The sequence below is a fragment of the Hyperolius riggenbachi genome, chromosome 12, assembly GCF_040937935.1.
Source record: "Hyperolius riggenbachi isolate aHypRig1 chromosome 12, aHypRig1.pri, whole genome shotgun sequence".
In the NCBI taxonomy this organism is placed as follows: Eukaryota; Metazoa; Chordata; class Amphibia; order Anura; family Hyperoliidae; genus Hyperolius; species Hyperolius riggenbachi.
The window spans coordinates 151,677,085-151,689,928 of NC_090657.1; the positions used below are offsets into that span (position 1 = coordinate 151,677,085).

At 44.7% G+C, this 12,844-nt stretch overlaps 2 protein-coding genes across 7 annotated transcripts in view; one reads left to right on the forward strand and one right to left on the reverse strand.

The window, feature by feature from the left end:
- The window catches only part of LOC137541486 (phosphatidate phosphatase LPIN3-like), a 138,263-nt gene that overhangs the window by 81,942 nt on the left and 43,477 nt on the right, over positions 1-12,844 (reverse strand). For 3 of the 4 annotated variants that reach the window (XM_068262792.1, XM_068262794.1, XM_068262795.1), the window contains exon 2: positions 1,858-2,052. In XM_068262792.1, coding sequence (XP_068118893.1) covers positions 1,858-2,049 — 192 coding nt within the window. In that variant the 5' untranslated portion in view covers positions 2,050-2,052. Of the gene's footprint in view, positions 1-1,857; positions 2,053-7,434; positions 7,592-12,844 lie in introns of those variants that run through there. The other variant, XM_068262793.1, reaches the window with a different exon arrangement.
- The window catches only part of LOC137541488 (myosin regulatory light chain 2, smooth muscle major isoform), a 183,536-nt gene that overhangs the window by 77,881 nt on the left and 92,811 nt on the right, over positions 1-12,844 (forward strand). For 2 of the 3 annotated variants that reach the window (XM_068262798.1, XM_068262797.1), the window contains exon 2: positions 11,538-11,585. The exons of the other annotated variant lie outside the window; for it this stretch is intronic. The gene's annotated coding sequence lies outside the window, so the exon portion shown is untranslated. The remainder of the gene's footprint in view (positions 1-11,537; positions 11,586-12,844) is intronic. 3 annotated transcript variants of the gene reach the window in all.

Below are 12,844 nucleotides of genomic sequence, written 5' to 3' on the forward strand. Positions count from 1 at the left end.
GAAGATCTGGCTGCATCCATTTACCTACTCTGTGTCCTTAATGTTCCAAGGTTCCTTAATGTTCCAAAGTGGCCTAATGCGAGCACCCTAAAGCTACTGGTACATACACACGCTGGTCTCTACCATTGCCGAGAATCAGAAGTAAGAGCATTGTGTGTACAGCGTCTGTATGATGTCTGCTAAAGGCCCACCCCGATACACGATCGCATTGTTCTCCCAGCTCCACCCGCAGGAATCCACTCCACTGCACATACGTTCTCCCTCAGTCCCACCGCATAGCAACAGACATGTCACTAGCCAAGAGGTGGATGATGACAGGTCAATACAACAATGTCACTCAAGGAATCACGTGCCAATGATCCCCTCCCCCAAGCTCTCAATAGCTTTAAGACCGACAGGAGAAAAGTGCTATACAAATGTTACAGTTATTATTATATGTGTTTGTTTGGGGGGAGGTTTTCTGGAAATGAAGCAGTGTTAAACCAAATGTACAAACTTTTTAAACATTTCTTTACTACACTGTAGATTTCACTATTTATTAGCGTGGCTTTAGACTTACATAATGTCCAGAATTTTGTCATTAAATGAACTTCCTGTATCTTTCTCTGGAGTGCTTCCTTGTTATATTCTTTTGGAGAGCTCAGTAATGTCTGTTGCTAAAGTTACTGACTTGGTATTAGGTTATACACAGGAATAAAGCACTTGGACGTGATAATTTGGGTTTGCCCGTCAGGTTCTTACAGTACTGAAATGCTCAAGGTCCCCTCTAAAACCACACCTCATATTCACCACAGGTTAACAGATTAAACTAAAGCTCCAGCTAAAGCAGCCCATACACTCAGCCGATTTTCTGGCCGACCGATCGATCCCGATCGATCGATCGATCGATTGCAAATCGGTTGGTCAATCGACCGATCGACGGCCGATTTCGACCGATTTCGATGGATTTCCATCGAACTTGCAGGGTGGAAAATTTAGGTCGATCTGATGAGATTGCTTATCAGTTTGCATCGGCCTTAATGGAAATCTGATGGCAAAAAAATGCCATCAGATCGAATTTCAATAGATTTCAAACTGAAATCTATTGGAATTCTATCCTGGTAAAAAATGTTCTAAAAACGCATCAGATAGATCATCAGATGCATTTCTTATCTATCTGTTGCCAATCTGACGAGTGTATGGGCACCTTAAGACATCAGTTGGAGGTTTCTAGACAGGATCTCAATGTTTTGTGGAGGAGGGCCAGGTTCTCTGCATTAAATATTCACCCCCTATCATATTGGGGGCATGAAGGAGAGGCACCGATGTCAGAATCACTAATCAGCCTTCCCTGTTCCGGGCAATGAATTGGGAAACATGCTTGTGGTATAGAATTGTGGGATGTCGCATCATGGATGGGGGTTTCTGGAATTCAGTGTTGATGGATGTGGGTGGGGGACAAAACTTACACCTCAATTTCTTTCCTGTTGTTTCAATGAAAGAGAGGCATGGCCCATGGAAAAGGAGGGTGTCTGAACACAGAAAGTTAGTAATGGTAAGTGAAATGGAGGGCTGGATACATGGGGTGGAATTAGAGTTACTTCAGTGCAACTAGAGGATGTGTAAAAAGTGAGGGTAAATCTCTCTCTCTCCTACAGAGATACAGAAAGCATTACAAACTTGGCTACAGCTCTGACTCTTCCCCACTGTAGTCAGTGTTAAACAGGAACATTTAGGTTGGAGTTCCACCTACACAATCGTCATGGACACCTGACCATAATACTGCTTAGCCTTAGCAGTCTTGTCATGGCAACCTAAGGCTGTAATAGCATGACATATGCATTAATGAGATTTGCATACCCCCATGCATACACTTACCGCTATTTCGGCTGATCTCAGTATGCCCAATTTCCCGAATCGTACATGGAATGGAGATGATCGGAAGGAACCATCCGGCTGCCTGACCACTATCACATCAATTGAGCCAGACAGGGTGGCTGGATTGACACCTTTATACAAGTCCCGTACACGGCCCAGCACAGAGCCCGCCAACTGGCCCACATAATTCATCTTCTGTGGAGAGAGGAGAGCAAGAAACATTAGGATACATCATAATCATACAGCTAAACTACACATTTCTATAATACTGCTGTCACTCACTATTCCTTGTTAGTAGAAATGATGATCATCCATCTCTGGGGTGCCTATATATGGCTTAATAGTGAAGTCATCTTCTGTCTATCTAAAGCCAGGAGGTGGACTGGAAGCAAGGCTTTTGATGGCAAAGTCTAGGCAATGGCAGTTATGCTGGACACATGACTAGCAGAAGGTCCACCTCCTGTCTACCTTCTAGCTTCTTTAGGGAGTTAGCTTGGCCAGCTTCTAAAAATGCTAGTTTAGATCATTGGAGTAAAACACTCAATCAGGCACTATAATTGCTACAAATGTGTTCAATATCCAAATGATGTGCAATATACTGCAGATAAATTGCTGTATTCAATGGTAGGTGCGTAAGTCACAAGCAAACAATTAATGCAAAGGTGACTTAAGTTGATAAGATTAATATTCTACCGTGGCTGAGGTGGGTAGTGGTGGGTGCAGGGCAAAAAACAGGCAGCCTAACGGCCATTTCGCGTAGCGGTGCTTCTTCCAAGACTTATTCACCATCCAAAAGTGGATCAGACTCGGCAGAAGTACCGTCGTGCGAAACAGCCATTAGCCGTTTTTGCCCTGCACCCACCGCTACCCACCTCAGCCATGGTAGGATATTCATTTTATCAACTTATGTCACCGTTGCATCAATTGTTTGATTGTGCCTTATGCACCTACCACTGAATACAGTGATTTATCTGCAATGTATTGCACATCATTTGGATATTGAACAAATTTGTAGCAATTACAGTGTCTGATTAAATGTTGTTTGGACTCCAATGATCTACGTTATGCATCTATTGCTATGATAATCATGAGCATGCAGGAATCCTAACGCTGGGGTGAAAGTTTGGGACCTGAACCTCTCAGCAGTACATTTGAGCTCCTGCTCCTGCTAACACAGAGACTTTAATCCTTATAGTGCCAGCTCTTAAAAATGATATGGCTGTGATGCTGATTTTCTGGCTATTACTCTTTCTTAATCACTCTCCTGGAAGACGTATGCAGAACATTAAATTCAGAGTACAGCCAGAAAATCCAACTTGCACTCTTGCTCCAGATGAGATTGGGTCTTGCAGCCATGAAGCTCCCTTATTTTGTTAGAGAGAGAACAAGAGGGCAGCCTCCGCTTCTCCCTAATGACAGGTGTATTTTAGGCTTACACCACAAGGCAATTAATATTATGTATGACAGCGCTCCTCTTCTACCTTCCATATACCTGCAAGATCAAAAGCTGAACATAGTGCATTACTGTCATAAGATTAAACAACTCGTGTGCTCCCAGTGTTCAAACGTGCATTCACCCGTGCTGCACTGCAATTGTGTAGATCTTCCACACCACCCCTCTGGGGTATACGCTCACCAGATATATGTTGTTTATGAGCCAACACGATCTCAATAAAGAACCAGCCACTTGTCGTTTAACTTCCAACTTCATTCAGTTTTAATCCAATCCTCATAAAAAATGTATAAAAACAAACATGGCATAAAACCTTTTTAAAACAGCAATAACCTGCGCTCAATGCGCACTCACGTAATTCCGTAGAATAACATGCATCTCAGGCTCACTGGTCCAGCGGTATATGCCCTCTCCGCGGATTCGGCGTCCCGTACCCGCTATGGCTTCTCCGCGTCTCTGTTAAGTTTAGATAGTTCCGGCGATGTGATTGCCTGCTCCTTGTGACGTCAGACGCTCCTGGCTCCGTCACAAGGAGCAGGCAATCACATCGCCGGAACTATCTAAACTTAACAGAGACGCGGAGAAGCCATAGCGGGTACGGGACGCCGAATCCGCGGAGAGGGCATATACCGCTGGACCAGTGAGCCTGAGATGCATGTTATTCTACGGAATTACGTGAGTGCGCATTGAGCGCAGGTTATTGCTGTTTTAAAAAGGTTTTATGCCATGTTTGTTTTTATACATTTTTTATGAGGATTGGTTTAAAACTGAATGAAGTTGGAAGTTAAACGACAAGTGGCTGGTTCTTTATTGAGATCGTGTTGGCTCATAAACAACATATATCTGGTGAGCGTATACCCCAGAGGGGTGGTGTGGAAGATCTACACAATTGCAGTGCAGCACGGGTGAATGCACGTTTGAACACTGGGAGCACACGAGTTGTTTAATCTTATGACAGTAATGCACTATGTTCAGCTTTTGATCTTGCAGGTATATGGAAGGTAGAAGAGGAGCGCTGTCATACATAATATTGATTGACTTAGACTGTGGATTTTTTTGATAGCGAAGACTCTATGTGTTTATGCGGACATTGAAAAACTGGTGGGTTGATGTGAGATACAGTGGGCGCAGTTTTTCATAAATTTCACCACAAGGCAATTCCCTGCATGAGAGCCAAAGCACTAGAAGAGATTTTACAGCCACTGGCATCTTAATTATCAGGAACAATGTTGTTGCTATACATTTGCTAGGGCCTCCCCTTGCCCTCGAAGCAAAGGGAGGCCCCTTGCTTTGAGGGCAAGCGGAGTCATGGTGTTGACTTCACAAGATGCTGGGAAAATTCCTTCGGGATTCTGGCCCATGTTAGTATCACCCAGTTACTGCATATTTCTCAGTTGTAAATACACGCTATGACTGCTAACACAAGGCAGGTTGGGTCCATCTTGTTGGTGCCAATTTTAATGCACGTATGTCCCAGTAGAAATCAGATGTAAGAGAATACATCGTACCTTGGCTGGTGATGTGACAAACAAATAAAAGCATCACTAACTGTCACCTCTATCCTCTGCCTAGCACTAACCTCCCCCTCTACTCTGCCTAACCCTAACTTTTCCACCTCTTCAGGTTCTGTCATGTCTAAGAAAGTGACAGAACACCAGGCAAACAGTGAAATGACAGGAAAGCCATATTTCACATTGGCCGGACAATGTGATGTTGCTACTAATTTGGCAGGTGATGTTGCTACTAACAGCGAGGGGAACGCCAGCGCATACCACTAAGGTTGCATCTGAAATGACCACCAGCTCAGTGTGTAGCACCTATATAGACTCTCCACACACTTCGCATTCTATTCAGATGCAAATCACATGCAAATCTGCTACTACTTATCATGCAAACAGGAAACTCAGGAGGAGGGGCTGGGAGCAGCTAACCTGACAGTTACATAGTTACAAAGTTAAGGAAAGGTGGGGGGAAAGGCTGCGCATCCCTAAACACATGCTGCAATTGAATGGTTAATCGCATAGGCATACACCGCCTCTGCCAGACTGAAAAATGCATGCCCTGCATCCAAGACAAGTGCTAACATTTATTAAACTAGGAGGTACTTTAGCTTCCAATATGGTTTGCATGCAAAGTATATTATACTAGACACTTGCGCCACGGTGAGGCAGACCTCCGGGCAAGTGACCTAGCCTAAATTTAAAACCTCAGGAGCAGCTAAGCAGAAAAAAATGTGTAACTTACATTTGGTAGAACAGCGAGGGGAACGCCAGCGCATACCACTAAGGCTGCATCTGAAATGACCACCAGCTCAGTGTGTAGCACCTATATAGACTCTCCACACACTTCGCATTCTATTCAGATGCAAATCACATGCAAATCTGCTACTACTTATCATGCAAACAGGAAACTCAGGAGGAGGGGCTGGGAGCAGCTAACCTGACAGTTACATAGTTACAAAGTTAAGGAAAGGTGGGGGGAAAGGCTGCGCATCCCTAAACACATGCTGCAATTGAATGGTTAATCGCATAGGCATACACCGCCTCTGCCAGACTGAAAAATGCATGCCCTGCATCCAAGACAAGTGCTAACATTTATTAAACTAGGAGGTACTTCAGCTTCCAATATGGTTTGCATGCAAAGTATATTATACTAGACACTTGCGCCACGGTGAGGCAGACCTCCGGGCAAGTGACCTAGCCTAAATTTAAAACCTCAGGAGCAGCTAAGCAGAAAAAAATGTGTAACTTACATTTGGTAGAACAGCGAGGGGAACGCCCTCGCTGTTCTACCAAATGTAAGTTACACATTTTTTTCTGCTTAGCTGCTCCTGAGGTTTTAAATTTAGGCTAGGTCACTTGCCCGGAGGTCTGCCTCACCGTGGCGCAAGTGTCTAGTATAATATACTTTGCATGCAAACCATATTGGAAGCTAAAGTACCTCCTAGTTTAATAAATGTTAGCACTTGTCTTGGATGCAGGGCATGCATTTTTCAGTCTGGCAGAGGCGGTGTATGCCTATGCGATTAACCATTCAATTGCAGCATGTGGTTAGGGATGCGCAGCCTTTCCCCCCACCTTTCCTTGATGTTGCTACTAAACTGGCCATTTTGAGAAATGGACGGCCAATACCCACTTTGGCTGTAACAATATATATACTGTATGTGTATATATATATATATATATATATATATATATATATATATACACACACACACACACAAACATCATAGTCATGCACCCTCACATATCCCAGGTGATCCAGGGAAAGGCATGTTAGCTTGAACTAGTATAGCCAATCTCCTTAAACCTCTCTCTTCAACAAGGTATTTTTTCATGTTTCCCACCATTCTAAGTAAACTCTAGAGAATGTTGTGTAGGGGAATTCCAGGAGATCAGCAGTTGCAAAAACACCAAAACCATTGAATCTGGCATCAACAGTCACCAAAACGTAGGTCTGCACACTGGGGACAACCCACAAGACCTGAGGTCTTGGAGATGCTCTGACACTGCTCTGTCGTCAAGCCATCACAATCTGGCCCTTGTCAAAGTGTCCCAGATTATTAAACTTTCCAATTTCACTTGCTTCCAAAACACAACCTTCATGAACGGACAATTTACCTGGTGCCTAATACCACTGACCTATCCATGACCTTTTGACAAGATAACCAATGTTATTCGCTCCACTTATGGTGGTTTTAATGCTGTGGCTGAACCGTGTTTATGGTTATGTATGAATCTTGTTATAGTAAGCTCTGATGTAGTGAATTTCTGACTATAGTAAACTCAGTGCCTAAGTCCTCACCATGTGCCTGTATGAATACACAACGTATGATGAATTCTGATATGATAAACTTCTAATATTGTACACTTGGCCAGGTGCCTTGAAGTTTACTACTTTAATATGCAAAACAATCACAAAAATTGTACAATGTAACAGAGGAAATACTGTATTTGCTTATTTCTTCTGTGATTGGAGGATTCTTATCTACTGCACCCCTGTCACTCAAAGAATCAGATGATCACATTTCTTCATCCCCCGAAACGAAAGCAAGCTATTTACCAGCATCACACAGTAACCACCCAGCAGGCACAACAGGCTTACACAATTGCTGGAAAACTTACAGGTGGTTTGTGTAATCCCGTTCATCGACCCTTCTAAACTCTGGAACTCATGTAGGAAGGAAAGGCTTTGGCACTCCAGATGTTTCAGATATGCAACTCCCAGAATCCCACAGGGCACGCAGGAGAATTGTGGGGTGTGTAGTTTAGCAGCAGCTGAAGAGCTCTAGATAGTCTCTTCCTGCTCAGCTCATTAAGTGACCTGGTTTCCAGGTGAGCTGTCACAGGCATCTAAATTATAATTAAATCCGGTTGCATCACGTTAGCAGCTGAAGAAGTGCAAAGACTGGAATGACTGGCTTGTTTCTGTGAGCAGTCATGAGTGGTATAGTCAGCAGAGCAGGTGTCTGGGCTGCACTCCAGCATGTACTGCAGGAAATGCAGTTGATTTGTCCTATAGATTAGAAGATAGTACTTGAAGTCAATATGAAACATAAGAGTACCGTGCGGTCTCTTGAGCCAGCTCTTCTGCTGTGTGGTCTGGAAAGTCTCCCGGGACAGGGCGAAGATCATAAACAGCACAATGAAGACATCAGTGCATCTTTACGACTACCAGCAAAATAATGGTATCTTATTTTTTCAGTGCAGAAACGTCACAGCTACAAATAGGCCCCCAGAAAATAGGGGGAATCACACCAAAAAGCTAATCAGATTGCCAGAGTACAGTATTTAAACTTGTGACTCCATGAGATAAACGTGTGTGTGTACAGGACAATTCCTGCACAGAACTAGGCTGTGTTCCATTTTTTTCCTTACAGTAAAGGTTAAGAATTCAGGTGTGCAAATGACTGTTTCTCTCTAGCTGGACTATAGCATAAAGGCTGCCATACATTAAATGATGGCCACCTGAAATCTGATCAGAGAGAGATCTATTACTGACACCGACTGCGTATAGATTTTTAATGAATTTCAGCATAAAATCTGGTACTTATCCGTAACCCGTGGCGCTGTTGTAGCTAATTTCATTCATACTTAGTTCACGTAGTACTGTGTGAATGGAACCGTGTGAATGGAACCGCCGCAGGTGGCGCTAATTACATTTATACGTAACGTAACAATACAGTGTTAATGGCAACTAATACATTGGGCCTGATTCACAAAGCGGTGCTAAGTGTTTGCACGCCAGTGAAAAGCCCTTTATCATGCCTAAACTCAGTTTAGGCATGATAAGAAGAAACTCGCACGAATTTTCCGCGCGCAAACTTTTGCGTGCGCAATCGCACGGTGCAGGGCGCACAATGCGCCCATTAAACCCTATGGGAGTTTTGCGCGCGCAATCTTTGCGCGCGCGGGACTTTGCGTGCAATAAAGAGCACAAAGCGGTGCAAAGGTTATCACATCTAAAGTCTTTTAGGCGTGATAACTGAGTTATCACCGCTTTGTGAATCAGGCCCATTGTATTTGAAGTGGTCGGAACTGTCACTTAATGGAATTAAAATGAAGGCGGCGGCAATGTAACAGATGAAGCCGCTGCCTTTGTCTGTTGCTCTTCTCCCCCTTTGCCCTCTCGCTTCTACACAATGCTGGCAGCCTGCGGGGACATGCGTGCCCCCCCAGAGTCGTTCGTCGCGGCAGGGAATCCGGCTTGTTTGCTTGCGACGAACGACTGTGGGGGGGACACGCGTGCCCCCCCCCCAGCTGGCAGTGTATAGAAGCGAGAGGGCAAAGGGGGAGAAGAACAACAGACGAAGGCGGCGGCTTCATCTGTTACATTGCCGCCGCCTTCATTTTAATTCCATTAACCTGCTGAGCGGTCTGGACGAGCTCAGCTCGTCCAACACCGCCAGAGGCTGCCGCTCAGGCCCTGCTGGGCCGATTTTAATGAAATAAAAAGCAGCACACGCAGCCGGCACTTTTCCAGCCGCGTGTGCTGCCTGATCGCCGCTGCAGCGCGGCGATCCGCCGCGTGCAGCGGCGAAAGAGGGTCCCCCCAGCCGCCCGAGCCCAGCGTAGCCGGAACAAACAGTTCCGGCCAGCGCTAAGGGCTGGATCGGAGGCGGCTGACGTCAGGACGTCGGCTGACGTCCATGACGTCACTCCGCTCGTCGCCATGGCGACGAGGTAAGCGAAACACGGAAGGCCGCTTATTGCGGCCTTCCGTGTTACTTCTGGCCGCCGGAGGCGATCGGAAGAACGCCTCCGGAGCGCCCTCTAGTGGGATTTCATGCAGCCAACTTTCAGTTGGCTGCATGAAATAGTTTTTTTTTTATTTAAAAAAAACCCTCCCGCAGCCACCCTGGCGATTTAATCAGAACGCCAGGGTGGTTAAGTGACAGTTCCGGCCACTTCAAATACAATGTATTAGTTGCCATTAACACTGTATTGTTACGTTCCGTATAAATGTAATTAGCGCCACCTGCGGCGGTTCCATTCACACAGTACTACGTGAACTAAGTATGAATGAAATTAGCTACAACAGCGCCACCTGCAAGATGCGCCTGGCTAACGGATAAGTACCTAAAATCTATTAAAAATCTATAGGACCGCATCTCCCTTTTTGTTTCCCCCGGGTGACGGCCTCCCCTCCCCAGGTCTCCCTCCCATAAATATTGCTCCCCTGAGGCCCCTGCAGAGCAGCAGCAGCGGAGCGCAGTTACCACTCACTTGTCCAGCCGGTGTGCTCTATTCTGTGTTCTTCCATCTCCCTGATGCCTATTCTCCATGACCCGAAAGCACGCGAGTATGTATATGCTGCCATGTCACATAGAATAGGCATTGAGGAGGAGATGATGACACACTGGAGGGAGCGATTCGGCCAGACAAGCGAGTTGTGACTGCACTCCACTGCTGCCCTGGGGAGCAATATTAATTGGAGGTAGACCTACAAGGCCTGTCCCTTGTGAGCGAATAGGCCAATTCTTTTGAACTTCCATACCGCCGGACCAATCATTTTGATAGATTTTGGCTAGATATTTATCAAAACTATGATTGGGTGGCCATGGTGATGGATTGATCTCCAGCAAAATCAATAAGTGTATGGGCAACTTTAACTGATAACTAATTAGAGCCACAAAACTCTTGCCTGGCAGTGAACGCCTACTGAGCTCATGGAATAAATAAGCTCAGGGCTGCCTGTGCTGAGAATCTGTGTATGATGCTCTTACCCCCCTCCCCCTTCCCACGGTGCTAAAACGGGTTCCCACCACCCCGCAAACAGAGAGGCTCACCAGATGCAAACCACCTCTCTCTCAGGTGGGGGTCTCGCATAAGCTGTATGTTTCACTCGGTCATCAGTGACTCATACCCAATCAGCAAAGACTTTAAAATCTGCCTTTTATTCCTCAATAAAACACATAAAAGCTCATTTGCGTAATATGTCAGATCAATAAAATCACAACCGCGCTTCTCGCGCACTCCAGCCACTTACAAGATCCAAATAGCAGTTTGGCATATCACAGTGGTGCGTCTCCTCCGCCTGGTGCTATCACTGCAGTTACCGTTCGCGGGGTCCTGCTTGCCCGGCCCAGCACGCTGGCTCCGCCCTGCATGTTTCGTCATCAACCAGACTCATCAGGGGCAAGCGTTGCCAGTACGCCAGCCGCATTATGAACCCTCCCACTCAGCGTCATCCCCCACGTGACCCACAGCGCTCCCTGCAGACTCACCGATGTCATGCACCATTACAATGATATCAATAACAATAAAATGACATATGCCCAGTATCTAGTTGGTCAGATGGACAGAGGAGCCCTTGTAAATGGTGCCAACCATGCCCCATCAGGAAATCAGGAATATGCAGTACAGTTTGGGTTTACTAGACAGCATAAACAAGTGAAAAAGATTATTAATAAGTTAAAACTAGGTGTTAGAGCACACATACATTTATATGTACAAGTGGTGGCGCAGCATAAGTTTATTTCCACAAACATTCCTCAGTGATGCACACGCCAGCACTAAAGATGTTGCCATATGTGATAAATTTAACAATGTAAATCAAGGTGAGGAAAGATTTTTACACTGCGCAAACACTGGCTAAATAATTTATAAAGGAATATTGTAAAAAACATAGTTTTATTAATTATGTTATATTCAGTAAAGTTTCTATTTATGTTAACTTTACTAAGTCATTATTATTTAGTGTTAAAATATTTTTTTTTTCTCCCAAGTACTTTCTGCCTTTGTGACACAGAACAGAAGTTAGAAGCTGGAGAAGGGTAAGAATTTGATTAGATTTTTTATAAACAAACACTTTAGCCAAATAAAATGTATACTTTTGTAAATTATGCTAATGAGGATCATTAAAGGACAACTATTAAAGTTAAATAAAATTTTAAATGCCATGTAAATTTCCAGTAATTACTAGCAAATAGCAATACAAAGGTTTTTTCTTTATCTGTTCATGTTTTATGTGAAGAAAATGACATTTACAGAGAACAGTTTTCACTGTAAGCATTACTTTGGAGGATTGTTTCCAGCACATCCAGCGTACAGAAACAATCTTTACTAGCAGTAATCCTGAGACTGGAATCTGTTCAGAATGATAGAAAGCAGAAATATAGCTTCAAATGTGTGTAAATAATCATCAGTTACAGCTCTGTCTCTGTGCTCCTGTCTCTCTCTCTCTCTCTCTGCCACACAGTCTAAAGTATACAGTTTACAGCCAGGTTACAGTTCAGCTCTGCCTGCCTGTCCCCCGATGCCGACACAAAATTGTTACAAACAGCTGGTAAACAAGGCATTCTTTTCACACAGGCTGTGCTGAGAGACCTCTGAAAATCTTTCTAGTGTTGATGGCTAAAAGCTCTATAGGTATGTGGGGTTTACAGAAAAACATTCTCTTTGATAGTTGTTCTTTAAGACTGGCTTTACATCTATTTTTGTGTAGCATAGGGGATGCATCCCCTTGCAAAGCAAGAAATGATAAACATATGATCCTGCAGCAGAGTGTACCGACAGGGTCATATGCATAGCGCTGCCCCCCGCTCAGCATCGTACTCCCTGCTGGGCAAGATGTACGTCACTGGATTCCCATCGGTCTACGAATGAGCGCCACAAGGTGTTCCGTCGTTTACACAATGTGCGTTGCCCATACACTTACATTACCCCAAACACCATGTGTTAAAGCGCGGTGCTTTCAGTAACACGCTGTTGCCCTTGCATTGGCTCGGATACTTAAGGCGCACCACAGTGGAATGCAATTAGTGTGAAAGTCTCCCTAGACTTTCATTGCTTTTGTAGCCTTCTGGGCCACAATAGGGTAACACGACGCAGGTTTACCCTGCTAGTGTAAAAGGGGCCGTAAATGTCCATACAGTTTCCCAAACATTTCTACCTTTGCACCCTTCTCCTCTACATAAAGAAAATACAGTATTTTTGTTGGTCCATATTGCATTTAGGAGACCCCAGAAGAGCTTAGCCAAGCTTCTGTACAGCATGGTTCACTGTCCTCTTCCCCAAAATCCTGTATCACTCT